The 27,928-nt window shown below is 42.0% G+C and overlaps 1 protein-coding gene across 3 annotated transcripts in view; it reads left to right on the top strand.

Moving 5' to 3' along the window:
* dmap1 (DNA methyltransferase 1 associated protein 1) overlaps window positions 1–27,693 on the top strand; it is a 100,672-nt gene extending 72,979 nt beyond the window's left edge. For all 3 annotated transcript variants that reach the window (XM_070886077.1, XM_070886076.1, XM_070886078.1), the window contains 3 exons: window positions 12,747–12,819; window positions 15,603–15,898; window positions 27,097–27,693. In XM_070886077.1, the coding sequence (XP_070742178.1) occupies window positions 12,747–12,819; window positions 15,603–15,898; window positions 27,097–27,156 (429 nt within the window). In that variant the 3' untranslated portion in view covers window positions 27,157–27,693. The remainder of the gene's footprint in view (window positions 1–12,746; window positions 12,820–15,602; window positions 15,899–27,096) is intronic.
* Window positions 27,694–27,928: the final 235 nt, after the last annotated feature.

Genomic DNA, 27,928 nt, shown 5'->3' with positions numbered 1-27,928 from the left:
ATATTGGGCAGTATGAGTGAACTCCTGAATATCTGGGATGTGGGATCCACTTTCATCAGCAACTGACATCGTTAAAACTAAAAATGCACCTAAGACAGACCCAGAAATTGTAATAAACGTCCAACCTTTTTTTTAATGTGAATGCCATGGAGCTAAAGTTTAAATCGATGTTTCCATTAAATTGTGAATGCATCAAGCTGGCGGATGCCACCCAGTCTAGGTGTTCAGATATAGAATTTATCTAAACCTACAGGCCTACCAAATTCAAACCGGACAAGCCAGTGAATGAGCAATATAAGCACAAGTAGAACTTGGCTGGGACTTCAGGACCGGAAATGGCCCACAAGCTGTAAATTGGACAGTCTTGCAATAAAAATTGGTGTGTCAATTGAGCCGCCTTTGTTGCTCATGGCAAAAATCAGATTGAGGTAGGCCATGGCGCAGACTTGCCTGTGCAGGAAGCTGAGGTTAGGCTCTGCTGAATTTTCAATCTGGAGTTCCCCTAATTTGAACAGCCAATGGCATACATAGCTGAGAAGCAGAAAACCTAGTGAAGCTCTGGGCTGCAGTTCACCATTAAAAGACAAGTTATGGTGACAGAAAAGTCATCTAATTGTTAACAATGGCATAGCAGAGACCTGGACAGTATTGCTACTTTTGATGCCAAAGATTTTAGTCCAGAAGATGCACCAAAGAAGCATGACCCTATTTGGAACTGAAGTCCACCCTCCAGTAAAACCACAGGTGCAAGGTGCATTAAAGGAATCTGCATTGAGTCAATGCAGTCACCCTGATGCTTCATATCTGGCTTTAAATGAGGAAGACGTTTGACACTATCAGAAGGTGGTTAAGAGTACGGTAGCCAAGTGGCCATGGTACTGGACTAGCAACCCAGAGGTCATAACTTCAAATCCCTCCATCAAGTTGATTAATAAGCCTGCTAATTTGTGAGCTAACACCAGAAAGCTGCCAGGTTGTCGTTAAAAACTCAACGGCTTCACTTGTATCCTCAAGGAAGGGAACCTTCCACCCCTACCCAGTCTGGCTTACATGTCAATGTCACCCCAAGTCTGTCATTGATGACAATTGGAGATGGGCAACAAATATTGGATTGCCAGAACTGCCCACGTCACAAGAACATTTAAAAAAAAAACTCTTTTAAGGACCTGTTAATGATAGCAATCCTAAGTTAGGAACTGCTGCATCTTCTGGGAGGGGCCATTTAAAGTACTGTACAAAACCATTCCTTTGTTGCATACATTTTCACTGTGCCAAAATAATACTCGGTAAAATAGTGGGATTAAAGGTGGACAAGTCCCCTGGACCTGATGGCTTACATTCTAGGGTCTTAAAAGAAGTAGATGCATTGGTTGTAATCTACCAAAATTCCCTGGATTCTGGGGTGGTCCCAGCGGATTGGAAAATCGCCAATTTAACGCCCCTGTTGGGGTAAAAAGACTTTTCTTCTTCAAGGTGGATTTCCTGAAATAAGGAATCACCACCTGCCCGTAGAGCGACCACGGAATCACTCAGACGAAACCTTGGTTCAATATTCCAATCTTTATTCAAGCATATGCAGGGGAAGTGTTTCAAATGAACCTTCTCTGAACAAGGATTCTACACACACAGTTATACAGTTTTCGAGACATGGTGGCCTCATGAACACTAGTTCCTGACTACTGGTTGGCTTACAACTGATTTACGGAGCTACATTGATTCGTTAACCCTTATCAGATTGGCTGCTGAGTGGTCTCGTAGCATCTTTATTTCTCTATTGCAGGTGGGTTGATCTCAGCCTTTTGGAATGTGTTGTTCTACAGTGTTAACCTTGCCCTGGTTTCTCATAGCTAGTTCTGCATTCTTTATAAGATAAACATGCAAGTAAAGTCTTAAATATCTAAAGTTTCCATTTTATGTTATATGGCCATTTTCTATAATTTATAAGCAAGTTTGACATACAATCTGTCAATAGGCAGTATCTTACAAATCCCTACCTTGAGTTGGAGGAACTTCCGACTCCTCACAACCCCCTAATACTGATAAACCCTTTAATCTGGACCATTTTACTGTCAGATCAATTCATTACCTTCAGTACCCACTTTGGTGACCATCTGTCTGTATTTTTTTTACCCCCTTACACCCCTATTTAAAAAAGGAGGCAAACAAAAAGCAGGAAACTATAGACCAGTTAGTCTAACATCTGTTGTTGGGAAAATGCTGGAGTCCATTATTAAGGAACAGTAGCGGAACATTTGGAAAAGTATAATTCAATCAAGCAGAGTCAGCATGGTTTTATGAAAGGGAAATCATGTTTGACAAATTTGCTGGAGTTCTTTGAGGATGTAACGAGCAGGGTGGATAAGGGGGAACCAGTGGAAGTGGTGTATTTGGATTTCCAGAAGGCATTCGATAAGATGCATTAAAGATTACTGCACAAGATAAAAGTTCACCGGGTTAGGGGGTAATATATTAGCATGGATGGAGGATTGGCTAACTAACAGAAAACAGAATGTCGGGATAAATGGGTCATTTTCAGGTTGGCAAACAGTGACTAGTGGGGTGCCGCAGGGATCGGTGCTGGGTCCTCAACTATTTGCAATCTATATTAATGACTTGGATGAAGGGACCGAGTGTAATGTAGCCAAGTTTGCGGATGATACAAAGGTGGGTGGGAAAGCAAATTGTGAGGAGGACGCAAAAAAATCTGCAAAGGGATATAGAAGCTAAGTGAGTGGGCAAACATTTGGCAGATGGAGTATAATGTGGAAAAATATGAGGTTATCCACTTTGGCAGAAATAATAGAAAAGCAAATTATAATTTAAATGGAGAAAAATTGCAAAGTGCAGCAGTACCGAGGGACCTGGGGGTCCTTGTGCGTGAAACACAAAGTTAGTATGCAGGTACAGCAAGTAATCAGGAAGGCAAATGGAATGTTGACCTTTATTGCAAGAGGGGTAGAGTATAAAAGCAGAGAAGTCCTGCTACAACTGTACAGGATATTGGTAAGGCCACACCTAGAGTACTGTGTACAGTTTTGATCTCCGTATTTAAGGAAGGATATGCTTGCAGTGGAGGCTGTTCAGAGAAGGTTCATTAGGTTGATTCAGAGATGAGGGGGTTGACTTATGAAGTTAGGTTGAGTAGGTTGGACCTATACACATTGAAGTTCAGAAGAATGAGAGGTGATCTTATCGAAACAATATAGGATAATGAGGGGGCTTGACAAGGTGGATGCAGAGAGGATATTTCCACTTATAGGGGAAACTAAAACTAGGGGACATAGTCTCAGAATAAGGGGCCGCCCGCCCATTTAAAACCGAGATGAGGAGGAATGTCTTCTCTGAGGGTTGTAAATCTATGGAATTTTCTGCCCCAGAAAGCTGTGGAGGCTGGGTCATTGAATATATTTAAGGTGGAGCTAGACAGATTTTTGAGCGATAAGGGAATAAAGGGTTATGGGGAGCGGGCAGGGAAGTGGAGCTGAGTCCATGATCAGATCAGCCATGATCTTATTAAATGGCAGAGCAGGCTCGAGGGGCCAGGTGGCCTACTGCTGCTCCTATTTCTTGTGCTATTATGTTCAAAGCTGCATGGCACACTTTTCTTGAAGGTAGCGTCGCTACGTTCCGGCAAAAAGTCGTTTGCGCAAACGACCCAAATTTTTCCCCCATAAGGACAACAGTAGTATGTATTTTGTCTGTTTTTTTGTGGTTAAATCCTGCTGCATGGCTGAACACTTTGTTAACAAATCAGAGTTTGAACCCAGACTTGACCAATAATGGCCCAGATTTTGTGGTGGCTAATGACGCCAAACTGTCTGCTTTCGCTGTCATTACCCTTCTGAAATTAACCACAACCTTAGGACTTAGCGCTTGCGCATCTAAACGCAAAAATCCTGAAGTTGCAGTCAGTCATTCACTACTTTGACACTGGCTGAGCTGTGGACCCCCCACCCTCCCATAGCCGGCAATCCATGAAATCGGTGCAATTGACAAAAACTTGGGCTTTTCCACGCTAATATCGCTATTAAATACCTCATTAAATGTTGAGTCTTGTTGGAATAGGTGTAACTGAAGTTTACGCAGCGTATTGACTGTTCAACAATCTTCCTGGCCCTGAAAAAATAATTTTAATATTTGTGGCATGTCAAATCTTTTCATTGTGATAAGTTTAAAAAATGTTTTAATTTTTAAAATTTTTTTAAATGAAGTTTGTTCATGATATTTCAGCTTCTACCTTATCCCCATATGAAATTCCCAATCTTTATTTTGCTCTCTAACATTTTTTTGAATGTCTGGATAAAAGCTGCTTTTCATTTCCTGGTTTGCTGTCTGAGAATTCTTCAATGTGATTGGCTGCTTAGACTGCTTGACGTCACTGCAGCTCTTTGCTGGGAATTCCCATTACAGAGCGCTACAATCAATTACACGTCGAGAAAGGCAAACTTTGCCACTAACTGCAAATTACGGGCCGTTAAGATGACATTTTTTTTAAATTCTAATCTTGGCTAGGTTGTGGCCAGGGGGAGTGAGAGAATGTTGTTTAATGAAATCTTTACTAGTAACATTCTGATGAGTTGACCAAGGAGCACGATTGATGGAAGTATGACTGTCCCATTATCCCTTTCCTTTTCTCCCAAGAAAGTAAAACTTATTTGCCTCTTTAAAGTGTATTACCTAACTCCTTGAAACATGATGGAGGGATAGGAAGTTGTTAGCAAAGTATTTAAACTGTAGGCTCAGTCTGGCGGTCGTATGTTAGAAAATCCAGCCCCCAACCTCGTGCATTTGATTCACCAATGATTTATTGTGAAAACATAAGACTGTACTATTTATGCAGGTGAGATTATTGAATTGTAGTGTCAGACAGCATGAAATTACAATTTACATCAACTCCTACAATACTGAACGCATGTAATTTTGGTAATTCTGACTGGTTGCTTTCGTAATCCAACAAAAAAAAAAGAGTTCCTATTTAAGCTAAAGTTGTTCCATGCCTCAATAATGTAGAGGACTAATTTATTAAAGGCTACACAGTATCAACAGCCAAAGTGTACTTTAATTTACTATCATTACCAACATTTTATGATTTATATCACCGACATAAAACTCATATCTGAAAACTCACCCATGTCAGTTTATTTGTCTTCAAGACTGATGAGCACAGACCGGTCTGTATGCAAAATTTATTTCATCAAAATGAGGAGTATATTACTCAAATACTTTTAATAATGCATTAGCTCTTATGGGTTAACATGTTGCAATTTGTTTATTGGGATGACTTTAAAGAAGCGATCATCCAGTTCAAATATCAAACATTCTGCGGAACGATTCTCAAAAGGACTCTTTAAATAGCCAATCGTTTTTTTTCCCAATTGTAATTTTTCACAGCTTTTTAAAAAATATATATTTTTCAAGCTATCCAATTATGCACTTTTTTTTTGATAACCTCATTTTTCTTGATTATCAATGATCATCAATGGAACGTTGGCGTATGAGGGTCGCAAAGGTAAAGACCCGTTTGCTGGATAGTGTTGCAGCAAAATGATCTTAATGACTAATGAGTAATTATGATGAAAGAATGATTGTAGATGAGTTTCATAATTTAGCCCCTGGTGCTGGCATTACATGTACTGATCTTGAACCTGTTCCAGCCACCAAAGGTGCTAAGAAATTATTGATGAGTTATATCACCCTTCTGTTTTAATTGTCAGATCACAGCATTATTGCACAGAATTGCTACCCTCATTCTCTTGTCTTCCCCCCCGCCCTCTCCCCTCCATCCCATCCCTTGGTTCATATGCTTTAGAAAAGGAAAGAATAGCTTTGGCTGATAAAGTTGGGAATCCTTCAGACATTTTTAAATGAGTTGCACAGGTATGTTTACAAGTATAAATAATGCTAGCTGTGGTATCTCAAAACTGAAGAAAAATCATTAACTTGCAACACAAGTTGAATGTGAGTCTGAACCAGGATTTCTTATAAATGTAAATGAATAGTGACAGCGGTAGGTTTTTAAACACACTATGTAAAATGAATCGTTAGTAAAATGTCATGTAGTGTTAGTGACTGTTAAGTCAGTCACTGCTTTGAAAATCATAAGCATTTATGTCTTGTGCATCAGATTACTTTTTAATGTGTATCTGATTTTTGTTGTTTTCCAAGTTATATTTTTGAGACATTTCAATTCCGTATCAGTGACAAAATCTTCTGTTTGTTGCCTAAACAAGTAGTTTTGTAGGTATGTTGAGGAAGCAAAGTCGTCATGAAGTTTATTTTTAAACTGCCCTGGCTTTGTGTTTTGGTGGAATTCAATTGGATTTCAACTGTAGCTGGTAAATGCTGTAACACAGGGCATGATTAATATTCTGTCTAGTAATAATGCAGGAAGAGGGTGGTCCTGATTTTCTGTATTGTGGCTAAAACATAAATGTAGCTATATAATTCATAAAACAGTTACCATATTTCAAAGTGTGTTTTGTATAATTAACATTACCATGCACCTTTATTATGTGCTCCGAAAGTTCTAATATGTTCTTACACATGTGATATTCTGATTTCTGTATTCTGTGGACAAGTAGGCACCCAAACTACAAAGTGCTATCTCAATAATATCACGATTCACCTCAGAAAACTCTTGATTTTTTACCGTTGTATTAAACTTTGTCATGATTGGCTGCTGGGGACACATGGGGGTTTCTCAACCGGGGCGGGTCATGAGTTGGTTTGTCCTATACTACTCTGTCTCTCACGATTGCCATTGGTTTTTCCTCCATGTCTGCGCTCAACTTCCTCTTCAGTATCAGTGGCTGCTGCTTGCTGCAAGTGGCAGCGGTGTGGACCCGCCCATGACCCAAACCCCAGCCCCAAGAATGTGAGTCCAGGAATCATTGACTGCTGCTGGTAGCGATGCGGACCTGCCTGTAACCCAAATCCTAGCCCCAAGAACACGAGTCCAGGAAGCCTCAGCCACATTGTCACTCTTCTTCTCTCCCCTCGGAGTGAGCGGGGCAGCTCGGGATAGGGTTACAGCTCCCAATCTCCCTTCATCTGGGAGATGTAGTCCTCTTTGTCAGCTTGCAGAGCAACCAGGACGAGACTATAATTCCCAGTCTGCATTGTCTGAATGCCAATTTTGGTTATCATTAAAGTTTAGTTAATTTCTTACAGTAACTGTTGGGAGCTGTTACTGGTATTGCATTTACTTTGCAACTCGTTAAACCTGTTAAATTGGAAGGGTAATCTGAGTTAAAGCGATTCCATTGTTTTAAAGGTATATTCTCCTCTTAAAAGTATTATCTTATTTAGGATGGAATAGGAAGGAGATACAATTGTCAGTTTGGGGGTGTTGTGCACAGAGCAGTGTGAAGTGATGGCATTGCCTCACTGCCACCTTAGCTCAGATCTAGTAACTCCGCATTGGCCAGGGATTAAACCCAAGCACCTTCTGGCTCTTACATTAAGTAAGTAAAACACAAAAGATATATATGCTTAATTGTATAACTAATTTTTATACAGAAAAAATTGTGTTACAGCAGAACCCCAAATTTTTTTATAACACTGGTGGGGTGCCTCGCAAACACAATTTCTATCAATCCTCGGGCCACATCTGCAGACTTGGGGAGAGCTGCTGACACGGTCACGCCTCCTGTCTCCATGGGAAGGTGTTTTTGATTTCTCCTCCCTCCCTCCCCCCCCCCCCCCCACCCCCGTGCAAAAAAAATTACCTTTGGTTGGCAGCTGCAGAGACTGCAATGAGTGGTGTTTGTGTTGGACACTGGGTGAAGGATGGTGATAACTGGTAGGATTTAAAAAAATGTTTTTTGTAAAACATTTTCAGTTGCAGAAATATACTGTTTGTACAGAGCTGTGACCTGTTGGAGATTAAATAAAGCCACAAGTAAGGTTTATAAACAAACTCTCAATCTATATTGGTTTATGTTTGAAAAAATAGCAACTTGCGATTTCTTACCAAATCTCATGATGTTTAAGGGTTTGTCGCGTGATTTGAGATGGTGGAGTTGGCATTACTGCTATCATAAAATCCAATTTAGATTAAAAAGAGGAAATTTCTAAATAACACCAGTTAGTGGTACCTGGTATTCCCATTTTCTGATGTGTACCCTCATGCTATTTGCATACCAGTTGAGATTATGTCAGTTACTGCCTACTCCCAATTTTCTGCTTTTAAAAATTGATGTAGGGACAGGACTTTTTTTTTTTAAAAGCCCTCCAGCCACTGAAAGTTGTTTTGTTGCTAGTATTGGGTTAGCACATCATCCTTTCATTCCTGCACCTGGATTCAAATCTAATCTAATCCAGACTGATGAAAATAAAGTAGTCTTCCTCTCGGAGGCACAAGCCCATAGAAAAATAAAAGTCCCCGTGATCATCCACACACTGGCACTAAGTTGGGAATCTTAGTCATAAAGAAGTCAAATGTAAGAAAAATAAAATTCACAGTGGTACAGAAATGGTGCTCTTCTGAGGTTGGATACTTTTGGCGCAGACTTTTGGCTGTTTAATCTGAGAATCTTGATGCTGATGCTGAGAAACCAAATTAAATTGTTCTCTTGATAAAGCCACCTGTCTTGCAACTCCTGGACTGGAACCTCTAAACCTTTAGTATCGAAGGCCAATATAGAACTCTCTCATCACTACAGCAGAAATGAGGAATTTACTGAAAAATATGAGGGGGACGTAAATCATAAATGCAAACATCAACAACAACTTGCATTTATATAAGCATATTTAATGCAGGGAATCAGGCATAAATGGACACTGAGCCAAAGAAGCCGCTATTAGGAGGGGGACTAAACGGTTGATGAAGGAGATGGTTTTAAGGAGGATTTCAAAGAAGGAGAGGGACGTATAGGTGTTTAAGGGGGTAATTCTCTAAACTGCTGAAGGCATGCCAATGGTAGGGCGGGATGTACAAGAGGTTAATGCCAAGAGGAACGGAAAATTCTGCGCGTGGAGGTTAGAGGAGCCACTGTAAATCAGTAAGGATTGGAGTGATGCCTGAACAGGACTTGATGAGGGATAGGATGCGAGCAGCAGAGTGTTGAATGAACTGAAGTTTGCAAAGCCTGGACGATGGGTGTCTGTCCGGAAGAGTGTCTGAATGTAACTAAGGCATGGATGAAGGTTTCGGCATGAGATGGGTTACGGAGGTGGAAGTAGGCGATCTTTGTATAATGGAGATCAGCGATTGAAAGCTGTGCTTGGGGTCAAATAGGATGGTAGGTTACAAACAGTCTGGTTAAAACTGAGAAAGCGGCCAGAAATAGCGATGGATCAGTGGAAATGATATGAAGTTGCTGGTGGGGGTCAAAGACGATGGCTTAAGTCTTCTTGATGTTTAACTGGAGGAATCCACACATTCCAGTGCACCTCTGCAACACAGTTCTTTAGTGCATTCTGTAAATTTGCACAGGTTAGCAACTTTCCGGAGCTACAACTGAAAGAGAAAAATACCGTTCAGGATTAAAAACAAAACTGGATTGGCTCTTAAAGGATCGATACAGTCCAGTCTCATATATGTGGCTTACAGAAATATTATAACCATCCTGGTTTCCAATATATGTAAAACAAAAAGTTAAACATGTACGACATATCTATCATCTACATTTTAATATAAAAACCAAAGTGGTTTTGTGTGATTTTACAGTTAACACTTTTCAGTCTATTTTCTCTAGCAATCCTGTAATTTCTGTTAAATAACCAAAGATGTGCAACTCAAATATTTTTAAAATATTTAAAGTTCCTATTTGCATCGTTGTGATTTCAGCTAAATAAATAAACAAGCTCCCCGAACTGAAACATTTATTCCAAAGTTAAGTGAAGTGCCCAAGTGGAAAATGAGAAACTTTTAATTATTAGTGCCAATGTCAATTCAAAGGTTGTACAAGGAACAGATGCATCTGGCAGCAGTTTCCTCCAAACCCACAACTCTGGAACCAAAAAATACAGTCTGCAAAAAAACAAACTGGAAATATCATTGGGCCTGACTCCACAAGTTCCAGGTTTAAGCATGCGAAGCGCATGCGCCTAAACCCAGAACTTGTGATCTGTCAACAATTTTCTTGACAGAACCCACGTCTCCGAAACTAAAGGGCCTCTGGGTGGAGAGTTGACCTATTTGCCCAACTCCTGCCCAGCGAATGTCCTTCAAATTCTTACGACTGATAATTCTCAATCCCAGAGGATTGTGGATGCTCAGTCGTTGTGTATATTCAAGACCGAGATCGATAAATTTTTGGATAATGAGGGATATGGTGATAGTGCAGGAATGTGGAGTTGAAGATCAGCCATGATCTCATTGAATGGCGGAGCAGGCTCGAGGGACCAAATGGCTTACTCCTGCTCCTAATTCTTACGTTCTTCTAACGCCCTGTGAAGCATTGTTAAATGTGCTATATAAATACAAGTTGTTCTTGTAAACTCTCGCACTCAAGATTCCCCCGCCCCATTAAGCAAACATCCAAGGCCAATTTTGCACTGCAAGTTAAGACAAAAATAAGTCCAATTGGGTGTGAACTCACCTAAACTTGCAACACTTTCTGTAGCTTTCCCGAACAATGCATATGTATATATGAGGGCTGGAGGGTGTGAATAAAATTAAGATATAGCTCATCTATCTGAAAACAACTTGTTGCTTCAATAATTTAAAAATAAAATTCAGACCTGTACGGGTTCCTCTTATTTAAAAAAAAAAAACAGATGCTTGAATCTTTGATTGTGTCTTGTTCATGCAGATTGAACTCTCTGGCACAGATACTACCCCTCTGAAGACCCAAATTTGGCCCACCCGTTTTTTCCGGCGCGCTCACCAGAAATGCGCCGACTTCGTAGGGTGATAATGCCGCCAAAAAGATCTCCCCAGTTCTAGCCACTCTGTTGACTCTCCCGGGGCTTGACGCGGCGTGGCCAGTGGATTGGAGGGCGGAGCTAAGACACTGCGCGTGAAAGAAAGCTGGCAGCTGTCCGCATGCGCATTAGAGCGTGCAGGCATGCGCAGTAGCTCCTGCCGATGATGATACGTGCTGCAGCGTGGGACCCGATGCGTCCCGTCCCTATCCCGGGCCGAGTGGCCTGCCGCATAGTAACGAGAGAAGCCTGACTTCTTCTAAATCACTTGGTTCTTTTGTTGGCTGCCTGCATTATATTCTACTCACAACTTAAAGACTTGAGGACATTGGCATGCAAAGGTTCAGGTAGAATTGTCTATTTTGAAATCCATCTCAAAAGTTTGATTGGGGGGGGGGGGGTGATAACTGTGTAGCCAGTAATTTTATGAGCTTATTCAAGACTTTCCTTTACCTTGTTGATGAAAATACTTTCTTACATAAGAATTACGAGCAGGAGGTACTTCTACTTTTTATTTGAATATTTTGAAAAAATTATGTAAATATGTTTTGTCTCTTTACTATTATTTTTGTAGTTTAAGCTTCCATGAATGCTTGTGTTGTATAGTAAATTAACTTTGCGAAGTTTGTCATATGATGTCCTGTATAGCTGTTTGATCATATTCATTCTTTAGTCAAATCATTAGTACGCACCTGCATTGATTTCTTAACTGTCCGCAAGGGTTTTCTGTGCGGCCACAAGTGGCCACATACGCTGGCCTAAGTTAGTTTAGAGTAACTATTAACTGTCCAAAGTGGCCTAAATGGCCAAAACGGGTGTAGGTGGCTGGTAACGCCCCCTTTTGAAAAAAACTAAACTAAACTCAAAAAATCCTAACTAACTCACTTACACTGGCGCAAATTGAATGTGCAAAATGGGAATTTTTAAGATACTCCAGAAAAATCAAGTTGCTCCCAAAAAAACTGAACAACTCCTGGGCAATTTTGAGCCATGAGAGTGGAAGGCAATGTTGATGTGTGTAATTCTTGTATAGCTCTTAGTACCAAGGGTCTTCTCTGTCTCCTTGGTTGGAAACAGAGAGATGCAGAAGAACCGAAAAGAGATTGGAAAGGGATAATACAAGTGCGGGGTGGGGGGAGTTTGCAAAATAAGGCATGGACAAACACTTCATTTAAAAAAAATAATAATATGGGAGATTTTTCACTTCAGCACTCTTGGGACATATGAGGGACATATTACGAAATTGTGCACCCACACCAGGTGTTATTTTTTCCATCTATTAATTTTAATGGATGAAAAATCACAGTTGGTGGTGTGCAATTTCCTAATATGCATTTCCAGGGTACACTGAAAGGGACAATCTCCCCTTAAATGCACAGGACAAAAAATGTACATGCATTATTGTTTTGACCAAACACAAGTTTTACCAAGGTTAGGATGGAAAAAGTAAAAATGTAGCAAGCAATAGAACATTATATCATCCTTTTTAATAAATATCAGAATAGTTGAAGGAGTGGAATCTTTTAATTGCCAATGGATTGACAGTTTATTTTAAACAAATCAGGTGGTATTAGTGTGTGATTATCTGTGTGTAATTTTGTTTGAAATCTCTGAATCTTTTCCCCTAAAAATGACACAATAATTCCCCTGTCTTCCTTCATGCAATGATTATTGTGAATGTAAATCACTTCATTATTTTAGACCAGATTTAAACCTGTATCTTACTAAGGTTAAAATAGCTTTATTTTAGAATGGGGGGAAAATCAAGTTTAAAGGAAACTGCAAGTTATTAATGGAATACTCGAGTGCTTGTGTTTCATTATTTCAGCAAGCTACCTGCTGTCTGATTGTTAATTCCTCTTGTTTTCTGTATTTAGATGAAACTGCCTAGCTCAGTTGGACAGAAAAAAATCAAAGCCATTGAACAGATGCTGACAGAGTTGGGAGTTGGTAAGCAAAGAAATGGATATCGTGATTATTTTATTGATTACTTTCTGCTATAAAAAAAATGTGCAGATTGATCTCACAATGAATTTTGAACAATATATTACCAGTGAAATTGTGTCAGTGACTGTTTAATGTATAGGAAAGGGACAGTAGGAAACAAATTGATATACTTTGAGATATTTATCCAAAATAAGAAATCTGTGGCTGTTACTGTTCAACACGTTTGAAGCAGAAATAACCTTTTTAACACCAAAAAAAGAGACTTGGGTGGTAACATGTTATCCTTTCACCTCTGGAATCTGGGTTAAATACAGAAAGTCTCCTCTGCTCTTTTTTGGGTTCTTTGTAAAACCAGTAAAGGGTCAGGCAATGTTAATTCCGTTTCTAGTGGCCAGCACAAAACTGCCGATAGTTTGCCAATAAATTGGCAGTCAGAAATATGTAAGCAATAGAAAAATACACACTGGTAAAGTAGCAGGTTTTGTAAGGTTAGGATTAGGTCACTGTACTGGGGTGCAACAGAAAGAAATCACTTTCATTATATATATTTCACATTCTCAGGACATCTCAAACACAGTAGCCACCGACATCAACTGAATGAATGGCTAAACAATCTGTTTTTGGTGATGTTGCTTGAAGCACTGAAAAAAAACTCCCTGGTCTTTTGAATAGTGCAATGGGACATTTTAAGTTCATTTGAAAGATGCCATCTTCAAAAATTCAGCACTACCTCAATATTACATTGAAGCATGAGCCTGAATTATGTGCTCAAGTGTGCCCTCATTCTTGTCATTACTAAACCTGACTTGAGCAGAAAACAAATTCTATAGTCGGTGTTCTATCGTCGGCATTTTAAGTGTTTGTGGACCATTTGAAGCATGAGGTCATGAAGTGAAATATCCTTTGTTGCACAATTAGTGTTCAAAATAATGACTCATGTGGCTTTAAGGGTATTCACCAGCAACACTTGCATCTTTGAAATGTTCTAAAGATAAATCTTCAATTCCTTAAATATATAAAAAATGTAATAACACCCTTTTATGTCCAGAGAGTCTTCACCAATAAATGGCTTCTATGCTTTGATTAAAATGCTTCAACCTGTGACCTCTGCATTTAATCAGCAGGGCAGGCCCGCTTGCTGCCAAGCTACATAATTATCTTTTTTATTGTACAATGTGATTTGAGAAAAATGTATGCGATGGAGAAAAAAATCATTTAAGAAACTTTTAAAAAAGGCTTTTAATACTAAAGGTTAATATGGACATACTGACTATTAAAATGCAGCACTCTATTGGTTGTGTTATAAGGAATGAGGACACGTGTAAAGTCCATGTTCTGTACAGATGTATTTTATGGTCAGGAGTTGCTAGTTCAGAGTAATAGCAAGTTGGTGCTAATGGTATAGCACTCGCTGCTGACCTAAAAAAAGCTGCCCACAAAGATTTAGCGGGCTCTAGAGTGTCGCTTTCCCCTATTCCGATGATGACTTTGAATCTGGCGCCATCTATAGGGTGTCTAGCAACAGTGAAGACGGCAAGCAGGCTGATCAGCTAATCAGATTGAAGAATTCTCACAGCAGAAACAAAGCTGGAAGTAAAATGCACAGATTATAATTCGCTTATTAATCATTTTTACAGAAAGTGAAATAAAGATCGGGACATATGTATTGGATTACAGTAGAAGCTGAAATATCAAACTTTAAAAATAAAAGTTGATATTTTAAAAATCATGGAATTTTTAAATGTTATTCTGAGAATGATACTCCACACTTGTAAAATTAGTTGTTCAGCAGTAATTGTGACTTAGTACACTGTTTAAAAACTCAGTTACACTTCATTCCATAAGGCTTAACATTTTTAATGGTTTTTACAGTGAGAATAGTGCATAAAAAGTTGACGGTTACGTCAAATCACTGATTCTGTGTTCATTGCATCTACGAAGACTGCAACAGTGCATCCTGTGAAAGGAGTGGGGTATCACTGGCAGCAACTTCCATATTTCCGCATTTAACTGCATGTGTGGATGCCAGAAGTTGCTGTCAGTTTTATGCAGTAATGACTGCGAGCGCTGATAGTTTTGCCGTCATTACAACTGCAAATTCCGGGCCAATAAGTCTATTCAATAGGCAATTAATTGGAGGTCAAGAGTTCTTGACAATTTGATTTGTCTGCTTGTTTATCTTCAGGCCTTTCTAACAAGACAAGGACATTTAGTGTAATTCTGTTTTGCTTTGGAATAATCTGAGCTAGATCAGTCTGAAGTGTGCAATAGTTTTAGAGAAATTACTGATTAAACGGCAGAGATTTTTTTTATCTTCGAGGGCAAGTCCAGGTAGACCACTGAACCACTGCAGTAATACAAAAACAAACCTATAAGACTTTTGTTTTACACTTCTGTGGTGATGGGTCCATACTCTGCCAAGGACTGATAATCTTAATGTACCAGCTATTTTATGAGGATTCTTTAATAGTGATATCCATATTGGGGGGAAGCTGCTGTATCAAAGGGCACTATTACACTCATTGAAAGTCAATTGAGAAACAATAATAGAGTTATAGATGGCTTCCACAGGTATGTGTGGATGCAATTCTGAAGGTTAATACTACCAGCACTGAATCCGTATTAAAATACAGATACAGGTCCACTGTAAGAGTATGCACATCTGATTATAGAGCATCAAACTCCCATACTATTTCCAATCTTACAAGACTGTATTTAGGTGGGAAAGGTTGTTATTTTAAAGTTTATGAAAATGTTTACGCGTTTTGGTTGATGCTGATTTGCAGATCTAAACCCAATGCCCACTGAAGAGATTGTGCACATGTTCAATGAACTCCGCAGTGATCTGGTGCTGTTGTATGAACTGAAGCAGGCATATGCCAATTGCGAATATGAGCTTCAGATGCTACGTCATCGATACGAGGCCCTGGCAAAGGCGGGGACAACTAGCTTGACATCAGGAGATGGTTTTGGCATTGATGGACAGATGGGAACTGTGGGAACCAGTTCTGAGGAAATTAAGGGGGAAGGAAAAGATCAGTTCATTGATGTTGTTGGAGCTGCACCTCTCACACCAAACTCGGTAAGCACTGATAGTAAAGTGAAAATATCCACTTATTTGTACTGGCTAATCAAGTAATACTGTCTACTACAGAAAATACAAATTGTAATTCATGAATAATATTTTACTGTATTAAATCAGGCCTTCTAACTGTCACAAGTGCATTATTAGATCTATCTTTAAGATCTTTTTAAAACAATACAAAAAACTTGTTGAGATATATTCTGTTTATATAATGTACTTTGTGAAATTAATATGATAAATATTTGAACACAGCTTTTAATGTTAGTTGATAACATTAGTGGCAGCCTGTCTTTTCAGTCATGGCCTGCCATTCTTCACACCGTGCATGGTGTGTAAAACCTGCTGCACTGTTCTTTGTTCGATCTCCGCAATGTCTAATCAATATTTACTAACCAGGTGATAGGCAGTGGAAGGTACCTGTGATTAGACAAAAACTATCATAGCCTGTTAATGAATTATGTAAAAAAAACTAAGTTACTTCAGCAGAACAATCACTACTGTTGCACGTAGAAAGACTCATGAAAAGGCTTGATATCTATAAGGCAGTTGTGCTGCAGACTGCAGTCATTTATTTGAATACCAGTTTCCTCCAACGTGAAGATGATTACATACCAGAATAATACCTGGGCTTAATCGGTTAAGTTATAAGGACAGGTTGCATAAACTTGGCTTGTTATTCCCTTGAGTTTAATTGAGGTATTTAAAATCATAGAAGGATTCAATAGAGTAGATGCAGGGAAACTATTTTCTCTGGTGGTGGAATCCAGAACACAGTCTTAAAATTAGAGCTCGGCCATTCAGGAATGAAATCAGGAAGCACTTTTTCACACAAAAGGTAGTGGAAATATAAAATTCTCTCCTTCAAAAGGCTGTGGATGCTGAGTAAGTTGAAACTTTCAAGATTGAGAGCAAGAGCACCAGATTTTTATTAGGTAAGGGTATGGTGAGATATGGAACAAAGGTAGACAAAGGGGGCCCAGGTTTGCCCCCAGGGTTGAACGGCGCACCTCCGTATGGTGCACCGACTTTTTAGAACAGAAACGGCACCTATTATTTACCTTGGTATTCTCCCCTCCGTCCAGTTGATCCAGGCATCGCAGCAGAACGCGTGGAGGGTGGAGCCAGGTCCCGGTGCTGAAAACCGTGCCGGGACCTCTGCACATGCACACTAGAGTGTGCATGCATGTGCAATAACTCCTCGCAGCCCGAATCTGTGCAGGCTGCGTGCCAGGGGCCCGAAGAACGCCGCCCCTAACGCTGGCCGAATGGGCTCACCGGGCATTGAAGATCGGGACTCGGGCTTCCCTCCCGTTCAGCTCCCCTCCCTCCCGTTCAGCCTCCCGCCCGTTCAGCCTCCCTCCCTCCTTTCTTCCCCCTGCCCACACGTCGTCGGTGGGGCCCATTCGGCCTTTCCCCGACCCCCCCAGTTCAGCCTCCCCCTCCCCCCACCCCCCAGTTCAACCTCCCCCCTCCTCTCTTTCCCCCTCTACCCTCTCTCTCTTCCCATCCCTCTCTCTTCCTCCCCCACCCCTCTCTCTTCTCCCCCCCCACCCTTCTCTCTTCCCCCCCCCCCCCCCACCCTTCTCTCTTCCCCCCCCCCCCCCACCCTTCTCTCTCCCCCCCCCCCCACCCTTCTCTCTCCCCCCCCCCCCACCCTTCTCTCTTCCCCCCCCCCCACCCTTCTCTCTTCCCCCCCCCCCACCCCTCTCTCTTCCCCCCCCCCACCCCTCTCTCTTCCCCCCCCCCCACCCCTCTCTCTTCCCCCCCCCCCACCCCTCTCTCTTTCCCCCCCCCACCCCTCTCTCTTTCCCCCCCCCACCCCTCTCTCTTTCCCCCCCCCACCCCTCTCTCTTTCCCCCCCCCACCCCTCTCTCTTCCCCCCCCCCACCCCTCTCTCTTCCCCCCCCACCCCTCTCTCTTCCCCCCCCCCCACCCCTCTCTCTTCCCCCCCCCCCACCCCTCTCTCTTCCCCCCCCCCCCCACCCCTCTCTCTTCCCCCCCCCCCCCACCCCTCTCTCTTCCCCCCCCCCACCCCTCTCTCTTCCCCCCCCCCCCACCCCTCTCTCTTCCCCCCCCCCCCCACCCCTCTCTCTTCCCCCCCCCCCCCACCCCTCTCTCTTCCCCCCCCCCCCACCCCTCTCTCTTCCCCCCCCCCCCCACCCCTCTCTCTTCCCCCCCCCCCCACCCCTCTCTCTTCCCCCCCACCCCTCTCTCTTCCCCCCCCCCCCCACCCCTCTCTCTTCCCCCCCCACCCCTCTCTCTTCCCCCCCCACCCCTCTCTCTTCCCCCCCACCCCTCTCTCTTCCCCCCCCCACCCCTCTCTCTTCCCCCCCCACCCCTCTCTCTTCCCCCCCCACCCCTCTCTCTTCCCCCCCCACCCCTCTCTCTTCCCCCCCCCACCCCTCTCTCTTCCCCCCCCACCCCTCTCTCTTCCCCCCCCACCCCTCTCTCTTCCCCCCCCACCCCTCTCTCTTCCCCCCCCACCCCTCTCTCTTTCCCCCCCCTCCACCCCCCACCCCTCTCTCTTCTCTTCTCCCCCCCCCCTCGCCTCCCCCCTCTCACCCCACCCCTCACTGTCAGAAACACAGAGCGAGACACTGACAGAGAGACACTGGGAGGGGGTGTGTCCTAGCACGCTGTTGGAGGGCTCCCGGTGCTGCAGTAGGTGAGTAGAAACTTAATTATTTATTTATTGATTTTTTTAATTCTTAATTTTTAAATGTTTTTGATTTATTGGTTGATTTATTGATTTATTTAGTATTGATGATGGCTCTTTATTTGTAAAAGCGAAGTGTTTCATGTTTGTAAACTTCCCTCCCCCCGGCCATCTCTCCATCCCTACGCCTGATTTCTAAGTGTAGGCAAAGTTTTTCTGAGCGTACAAAAATCTACACTTACTCCATTCTAAGTTAGTTTGGAGTAAGTTTTTGCTTTGAAAAAAAACCTGTTCTAAAATGAAACTATTTTAACTCACTAGAACTGGAGCAAACTAAATGCCGAGAATTGCAATTTTTAAGATGCTCCATTCTAAACTAGTTGCTCCAAAAAAATAGGAGCAACTCAAGCCGAAACTTGAGCCCAGGGTGTTGAGGTACAGATCAGCCATGACATAATTGAATAGCGGATGAGGCTTTAGGAGTTGAATGGCCTACTCCTGTTCCTATGTTCCAGCATCATAAAAAAAGGATGCATCTATTTGTACTGCCAAAATGGCTGCCTTGTCTCTGATTGGCTCTCCAATATTAATGGACCTGTTGCAGATTGGTCCCCTTGAAGGATAAACTACACCCTGAAGTTTCTCTCGAGAGCCCAGCCGAAGTTCTGACAGACTTCGCAAATTGTAACGCTATCCATTTTAACCAGAAGCCGCAGAGGATAGTTCTCCAGGCTTTCTCTCTTCTCCCCTCCCCCCACCTCCCCCTGCAGCTCTCACTCTTCCACCCACCCCCCCCCCCACCCCCAGCTCTCTCTCTCTCTTTCTCTCTCCCCCCGCCAAGTGCTCCCTCTTTCTCAGTCGTCCCCGCCAAGCACTCTCTCCCTTGCTCTCTTCTCCCCTCCCCCCCGCCCCCCACACACGACCATTCTCTCTTCCTCCCCCCCCCACCCCACCCAAAGCTCTCTTGCGCTCTCTCTCTCTTGCGCTCTCTCTCTCTCTCTTGCGCTCTCTCTCTCTCTCTCTTGCGCTCTCTCTCTCTCTCTTGCGCTCTCTCTCTCTCTCTTGCGCTCTCTCTCTCTCTCTTGCGCTCTCTCTCTCTCTCTTGCGCTCTCTCTCTCTCTCTTGCGCTCTCTCTCTCTCTTGCGCTCTCTCTCTCTCTTGCGCTCTCTCTCTCTCTTGTGCTCTCTCTCTCTCTTGCGCTCTCTCTCTCTCTCTTGCGCTCTCTCTCTCTCTCTTGCGCTCTCTCTCTCTCTCTTGCGCTCTCTCTCTCTCTCTCTTGCGCTCTCTCTCTCTCTCTCTCTCTCTTGCGCTCTCTCTCTCTCTTGCGCTCTCTCTCTCTCTCGCGCTCTCTCTCTCTCTCGCGCTCTCTCTCTCTCTCGCGCTCTCTCTCTCTCGCGCTCTCTCTCTCTCGCGCTCTCTCTCTCTCGCGCTCTCTCTCTCTCGCGCTCGCTCTCTCTCGCGCTCTCTCTCGCGCTCTCTCTCGCGCTCTCTCTCTCTCTCTCTCGCGCTCTCTCTCTCTCTCTCGCGCTCTCTCTCTCTCTCGCGCTCTCTCTCTCTCTCGCGCTCTCTCTCTCTCTCGCGCTCTCTCTCTCTCTCGCGCTCTCTCTCTCGCGCTCGCGCTCTCTCTCTCGCTCGCGCTCTCTCTCTCGCTCGCGCTCTCTCTCGCTCGCGCTCTCTCTCTCTCTCGCTCGCGCGCTCTCTCTCTCTCGCGCGCTCTCGCGCTCGCTCCCTTTCTCTCTCTCTCCCCCTTCCCCCCCCCCCGGTCAAGCGCTCCCTCTTTCTCCCCCCCGCCCCCAAGCTCTCTCTTACTCGCTCCCTCTTCTCTTCCCCCCCCCCCCCCCCCCAAGGCTCTCTCTCTCTCGCGCTCTCTCTTTTCCCCCCCCCCCAGCGCGCTCTCACTTTTTCTCTTTCACCCCCCCAACCCCCCCCTCCACTCCCGGCGCATGCTCTCTTTTCTCATACCTCTCTGCCCCCCCCCAAAAAAAAGCTTTCTCTCTCTTCTCCCACCCCCAGGCTATCTTTGTCTCGCTCTCTCTTTCTCTCCCCCCGCCAGGCTCTCTTTTCTACACCCCCCTCCCCCCTCCAAAGCTCACTCTCCTTTCCCCCAAACCCCCCACCTGCGCTCTCTCTTTCCCCCCCCCCACCCGCCCCAAACCCAGTCGGATGCTTGTGGCCCCTCTCTCTCTCCCCGCCCCGACGCTTCAGCACCATGGTCAGACTGATGCAGGCTTGCAGAGGATCAGCAACTACAACCCAGAATCGTGGAGGGATCAACAATGTGGCCGGACTAATTGCAGGATCTCACTTCCGGGTCGGGTCCCCACTTCCAGTTTCAGGCGGGAGGCATCGCGTGCGGAGTCTCGAGGGGACGCAGGCGCAGAAGGACAAAAAAAGAGCAGTACAAATAGCCAATCCCATAAAGAAAAGCTTTAGAAAGGCAGCCCTTGAAGCCTGAATAACTGAATTTTTGTAGTGTTATAATGTGCAAATAACAAGCTCGGAATCAATTGCAAATTGCTGATGAATATGTTTGTTTATAACAAAAAAAAGTAACTTCAACCGATTGATCACTGCAGTTCATGGAAGAAGGTTCAAAACTGCCTGATGTCCATGAGGCAGTTGTGACACAGGTTGCAATGTATTTATTTGAATACTGCTTCCCTCGAGTGAATAGACAATTGTGTACCATAAAAAGCCTTAGAAAGGTGATCCTTAAAGTCTGAGTAACTGAATTGCTATGGAATGTTGTAATATGGTTACTAAGTGCAAGTAACTGAAGCTGAAAATCAATTACTAATTGCTAACCAGTCACCAAAGAGACTTCATAATTTTCACCTCCCCCACCCCTCCCCAATAAAAAGATATTGGTTCTGTTTATATGTCCTGCACATATTTGCGAATGATTATGCACATATTTGATGGCCCTAGAATTTCAGATACGGACGGGTAGTTTCCGCAGTGTGTTTTTTCCTACGAGTTTCCGCTCAAATTCATTTACAAGTCGCTGAACGCAGAATTTGACATGAACCAGCGCAATTAGGCAGCGTTTTAAAACGTAATTTTTTTAATTGAAAAAATAAGCTGAAAATGCATTTATCACAAAAAATAAGCATTTTTAATCAGTGTCAACTTGTGAGTAACCTGACTTGAATTACTGAAAATTATTTTTTTAAGAATATACAAACCATTTTCTGGTTACTTTACTGTTTGATACTGATAAACACAAATTATCTGGTGTCATAGGGCTGAAGAATGTGTGTAGGTCATCTCGAGGTTTATGCTGTACTATTGTGATTGCCTCAGCAAATCATTGTCTGTTAAACTAACTTTGCTATTTTTGTCAAATATACCATTTATTAATGTCAACCAGCAGAACACCACCTACATAGGAAGGAAAGGCTCAGTTAACAACCAACAACCACCAGCGAAATACCTGATTTTTTTTTAATGTGGGACCAATCTATATACAGCTTAAAAATAACATTTACAACATACATTTAAAAATAATCAGGGGGAAAAGCAACTTGCCCATAAAATCAGCGGTTGTATTTTAGCAGCACTTTGAAGGATTCCTCTGCATAGGCCTGCATCTTTCCCTGCCACCTGGACTTTGAGTTCTCCTGCATTCTTAGAGCTTGTGTTATGTATCTCCGGCTTGCCTGAATGAGCCAACTCAACTAGGTATTGGATGTCAGCTCCCAGAATGCACCATTGTCACTCAGGTGGACTAGAAATATACTTAAGACCCCACTTTCTAATGAAAATAACTGGACCCTGCCAAGTTGTATTGAAGCATTTCAATTGCTTTTTCGCACTTAAAATAATTCTAACTCTTCCCAGAAAGAAATAGTTTTGACTTGGAAAGGTGGAACTAAAGTAGGTTTCAAAATGCAGGAAAGTGTACCACATAAAAGTGACAAAAATTAAAATGTTATTGGGGCTTCTGCCCAAAGACCCTTCGACAAAATACATTTAGTACTTTTGTCACTTTAAACCCCTTCAGTCATTTTTTGATCCACCACACTTACAAACTACACTTTTGTGTATTTAGATTTTACTCCCAATAAAAAATGATTGAATGTTGAATATAACTGCAGAACTCCATGTCCCACTGCACTGTGTGCCTTTACGTGACTTAAGGCACAAATTCAGGTCTGTTTTTGAGTTTTCGGCTTTCTTTGAAGCATTTTTCTAGCTTTTGTCAATTTTCTAGGTTGAAAAGGTTCAGAAATCTGTTGATTCACTATGCTGTGCTACTTCAATTAGCTGTTCTGTGGAGTGTTAGTTCCACAAGTTTGTGTTCGTAATTTGTTATACGGGAGAGCTTTGAGATCTTGGGAAGATTCTGAGCGAAAGCCAAAAATGAAATCTGGGTGGCTAAGTAACTGTACACTTAACAGTGGTGTTGGCAGAGAGTATGCGGGTGATGAAACACAGATTGCAGAAAATGCAGGCATTTTTTTGATAATAGGAAGGAGGGAAATATAACTGTTAAAAGCTCAAAAGAACAGACCTTTTCAGATAGCTTGCATTCCTTTAACCAGCTGTAACGACTTCTGCTATTGCCAACTGTTCTTCACCCCAGGGTGGGGTAACTTCTGTTCCGTGTCTCACTTTTGCTAGCTATTTTCAAAAGGGTCAGATTCAACTTAACTCCATCTTTGCTCTTAATCTTATGTGGTTCATCCAAGAGAACCAGTATTAGAACAGAGTCACTGTGTAGCAGGGAATTTATGTGTTGTATATTATTTTGTTTGGTTGACTTTGCTAAGTGCACTGAGTAGAATTTCTCCAATTAGTTTGCAACCAGTGGAAAACAGTCATATATGTTTTCTCAAAATTACTTGTTACCTTTCAAGATTTAGCCACTCATCCTCCTTTAGTGAAGCTATATGTACAATGAGAATGGATAGGGAGTGCACATTGAAACTTTATACTTGAATCAGGAGCATAGTTATGTCTTTTGGTGTGTTTAGAGAATATTAATGGATCCTTATTATGTTCTTTATATCAATCAGCATAAAATCATACAGAATGTCAATTTTAAAAAGTTGGGAATGGTGGTTTGCTGCAGGGCATTTAAAGTGGTGTACAAAATAGTTAAAATGTTAAATACAGCTGTGACCTTTACTGGCTGATTAAACAACGAGTATGGCATTAGATTAGAATAAGACTGAAGGTCAAACCAATTCACTGTACAACCATTTTAGAGTGCTTCTAAAATTGTTTTTAACATTACCTCCTTTCTCTTCCCTCCACACCCGCCCCCCCCCCCCCCCCCCCCTCCAAACAAAAATGTAATTTTGCCAGTACTTTGAAAATACAAGAATTAACCTAATCTTGGTAGCTTGGTAATTCTTTAACTGTTCGAGAATTTAAAGTGCTTTTGCAGCTTTTGAATTGCCATATGTGGTACTTAAAACCTCTTTGATCTGAATGCCTGGGAAGTTGAATTGGAGCGGGATGGTCCAGTAGTAAGGATCTGCTAAGGGACCTGAGTTTGGATCAATGTCGGGACATTCACAATTGGGCTTTCTTGGTGGAGGGGAGAAAGGAGACAGTAGCTGATGCAGAAAATGCTTTGAGTGGTGCAAGCAGAAATCATCAGGTTGTTCTATCCCAACTGCACCATTGTATGACCATGGAAATTTGTATGGGCACACTTAAAACTCACCACCATCTGATTGCCAGTTAACATTCCAAGTCAGAGAATATCTGACAGACTAGTTAGGTCTTTCCTGAGAGAAGCATAAGGTAAAAAAAACTTTAAAAAAAACATCCTTGACCCCTCTGTTCTTGCAGACTACCACCCCATCTTCAATTTTCTTTTCCTCTTCAAAGTTCTTGAACGTGTTGTCGCCTCCCAAATCCATGCCCATTTCCCCTACAACTCCATGTTTGAATCTCTCCAATCAGGTTTCCGCTGCTGCCGCAGCACTGAAATGGCACTTATTAAAGTCACAAATGACACCCTATGGGACTTACCATGGTAATCTATCCCTCCTCATCCTTCTCAACCTGTCTGTAGCCTTTGATACGGTTGATCACACCATCCTCTCCTCCATTGTCCAGCTGAATAGGACTGCCCTTGTCTGGCTCCATTCTTATCTAATCACTCAGCCAGAGAAGCTCCTGCCATGGCTTCTCTATCCATTCCCGCATCGTTATCTCTAGAGTTCCTCAAGCCCCTTGGATTCATCATCTGAAAACACAATATCACATTCCATGTGTACGCTGATGACACCCAGCTCTACATCATCACCACCTCAATCGACCCCTCTACTGCATCTGATTTGTCATGCTGCTTGACTGACATCCGGTATTGGATGAGCAGAAATGACCTCCAATTAAATATTGGGAAGATCTAAACCACTGTCTTTGGTTCCCGCCATAAACCCCATTTGCTCGCCACCAATTCCATCCCCCTCCTTGCCCACTGTCTGAAACTGAACTACATGCTTCACAACCTCAACATCCTATTTGGCCCTGAGGTGAGTTTCCGACCCCATATCCTCTCCATTATTAAAACTGCCTACTTCTATCTCCGTAGTATCGCCCACCTCCGGTCTGCCTCCGCCGATCTGTTGAAACTCTCATCCATGCTTTTATTACCTCCAGTCTTGACTATTCCAATGCTCTCCTGGTCGGCCCCCCATCTTCCACCATCTGTAAACTTGAGCTCATCTAAAACTTCGCCACAATGTAAACTGTAGTTGTACAGTCAATTCTGCTTTAATTTAACATTAGATTGTGGTTAATCAGCACAAAATCTGTTGTGCAGCTGGACCTAGACACAAGTGGAGTGGGGGTTGGGGTTGGACATTTCTTTCTGTAGCATTGATTCTATCCATGGAAATGTTAATGTTTGGTGACTGATCTTGTTCTCTTGACCAGTGAAAGTGTCCTTCCAGAAGTGAGGGAGGGGGAAATAACCAAAATAAAATAAAACAGAACTGCAAAATTTTATAAAGAAATCCTCAGAGGGTTGAATACTTGAATCAGATACATTCTCAAAATTCAATATAGTCATCTGAGGAATCTAGTTAAATAATCTTTTTACAGCTTTAAAGCAACTGCTTGTAAGTTTTAACAAATAGAAAGATTTTTTTTTTCAATTAGTACATAAATTAGACCATTAATATTTGTTAAATGTGATATTCTTGGGGAAACTGGTCCCTGACTGAAACATACACATTTTGTCCTTGGAATGAAACCTATTCCATTCCATAATCTCCATTCCAGTGACAGATTTGTTAATTTGACAATACAGTGGAATCTGAATAAATGCAAACCTGGTTTAAACAGAATTCGGAAACAAGTATAGTATTTCAATGCCATTGCCACTTGCTCCCATTATAGACTATATGATCTTAGCATATTATTTCTTGGCAAATTCTGATGAACTACACTAAGTAAATGAGACCAAATTTGCAACTGCAAAACATATTTATAATAGAAGCGGATTATAATTGCTGTCCAATTTTTTTCTCAGTGAAATACTTCAAATCATTCTGTAATAATGATTTACTAATTTAGTATTTTCCATTAGCAGTTAATCACAAAGTGGCAACTCTCCATTTGTGAGGGAAGATATTTGTAACTATATGCTTGAATGGTCTGTATAGTTGGCTCCCCTCTTCATGTAGGGCAGATCTTTGCAGCAAATCTTTTTTTAGCACCATCTGATTGCCATTGCATACTAACTGACTTTACATTAAAATGAGACATTTTTATTCCCAACACGATTCTAATTAACAATCATCTTCTGTTATGTTTGTTTTCCTATAAGTCATGCCCCATATCTCCAGCTAACAGTGTGAAATGGTGATCTGTTCCCTGGCCTCAGTAAAAACCATTGTATAACTGGCCACTACAAGTGGGCACCTTGGCCACCAGGTTCACTTACATTGCAATTTTTATTATTTTTTTTCTACCTCTTTCTGGAAAGCCTGAGATGATAAACTATGCCTAATGGTGGAATCACCAGCAAAAATTCATATCCTGTCACTTCATGGTGCTAATGCCGATCTTGTTTCCCAAAAAATAAAATCTTGCAGGAGTATATGGTCCAGTCACTATCATTTCCAAGTAGGCAAAGGTCATGAAATAAAAACTTTCTGGGGAAAAATATTAATTGAAGCAGTGCAGTGAATGATCTTTTTGACTATTTAAGGTGTCAGCAGATGTAATACTCTAGATGAAATGCAAACATGCTCATGATAACCACTATGCATCCCAGATGAATCGACACTTGAATTGAGATTCCCTTTAATTATCATTTAAGTCCACAGTCATTTTCTCACCTTCATCGTTTGATCCACACTGGCAGTCCAATTAGTGCATATTTCTGTTATTCAACATGTCAGTGTTGAAAGGAGATCTTTGCCCTTCTTAGAAAATAGTGATTTACATGGCAATGTTATTGTTTTACTTTCTATGACCTCAAGCTTCTAGCTGTATCCGAATTTCAAGAGTTAATCTGGAGATGTCCCTGATGTTTGATGCATGCTTCCTTACATCCTGATTTTTGTTTCCACAGAGGAAGCGAAGAGAATCTGCATCAAGCTGTTCTTCAGTAAAGAAATTGAAGAAGCCCTGAACTGGTTTGAAAGGCTAGGATGTGGACAAAATGTGGTTAAACGGATTTTTCACCACATAGCAGTTATGCTCCTGCATTTATTCAGAAAAGACCACCAAAACTCCAGGAAATCAGGAGTAGCGAACATTGTTGATAAATTATCCGGCAGTGGTTAGGAAGTAACAAATATTGTGTCCATGACATCAGAAAAAAAACTGCTAAACCATTTCCTGTAGAAGTTCTATCAATACCCCAACTGACTCAGAACTTCATTAATGAGGAGCATTTATTTCTGAAATGGATCACAGTGCTTTTAATATTTGTATAATTATGTTTTCTTTGTAGGGTTTCGTTCTATTTGGTACAGGACAGTGAAACTATCATTGAGTGAAGACCACTCGCATGACTTTTTTTTAACAATTTTTCACCGTGATAAAGAAAGAAAAGGCTGCGAATATATGCAGTATCCATTTACTAGGAACAGTGTTCAAAAGAAATTGCAAACATTTATTGTAGTGCAGAAAATAACAAGAAGAATAAAGGATTTTTTTAAAATTGTTTGCAGTATCATGCTATTATTTGAAATTGGTGCTAGAATTATTAACTCTAAATGTCAACTCTAAATAAATGTTTACATATCTGATACTGGAAGGGATGTCATGTACATCTTGTGCACTTCCTATAGTGTAATACTTCCTGTAACATTTTTGTCAAGTTTATAATAGCAGTCTTACTTGGGTCGCTTTATCTGTCACACTACTTTTGTCATACTTTCTGTTTTGCCATTGATGTT

Source organism: Pristiophorus japonicus, chromosome 8 (assembly GCF_044704955.1).
Source record: "Pristiophorus japonicus isolate sPriJap1 chromosome 8, sPriJap1.hap1, whole genome shotgun sequence".
Classification (NCBI taxonomy): domain Eukaryota; kingdom Metazoa; phylum Chordata; class Chondrichthyes; family Pristiophoridae; genus Pristiophorus; species Pristiophorus japonicus.
Note: the sequence above shows the minus strand (reverse complement) of the source record. Positions and strands in the feature narration are given on the sequence as shown.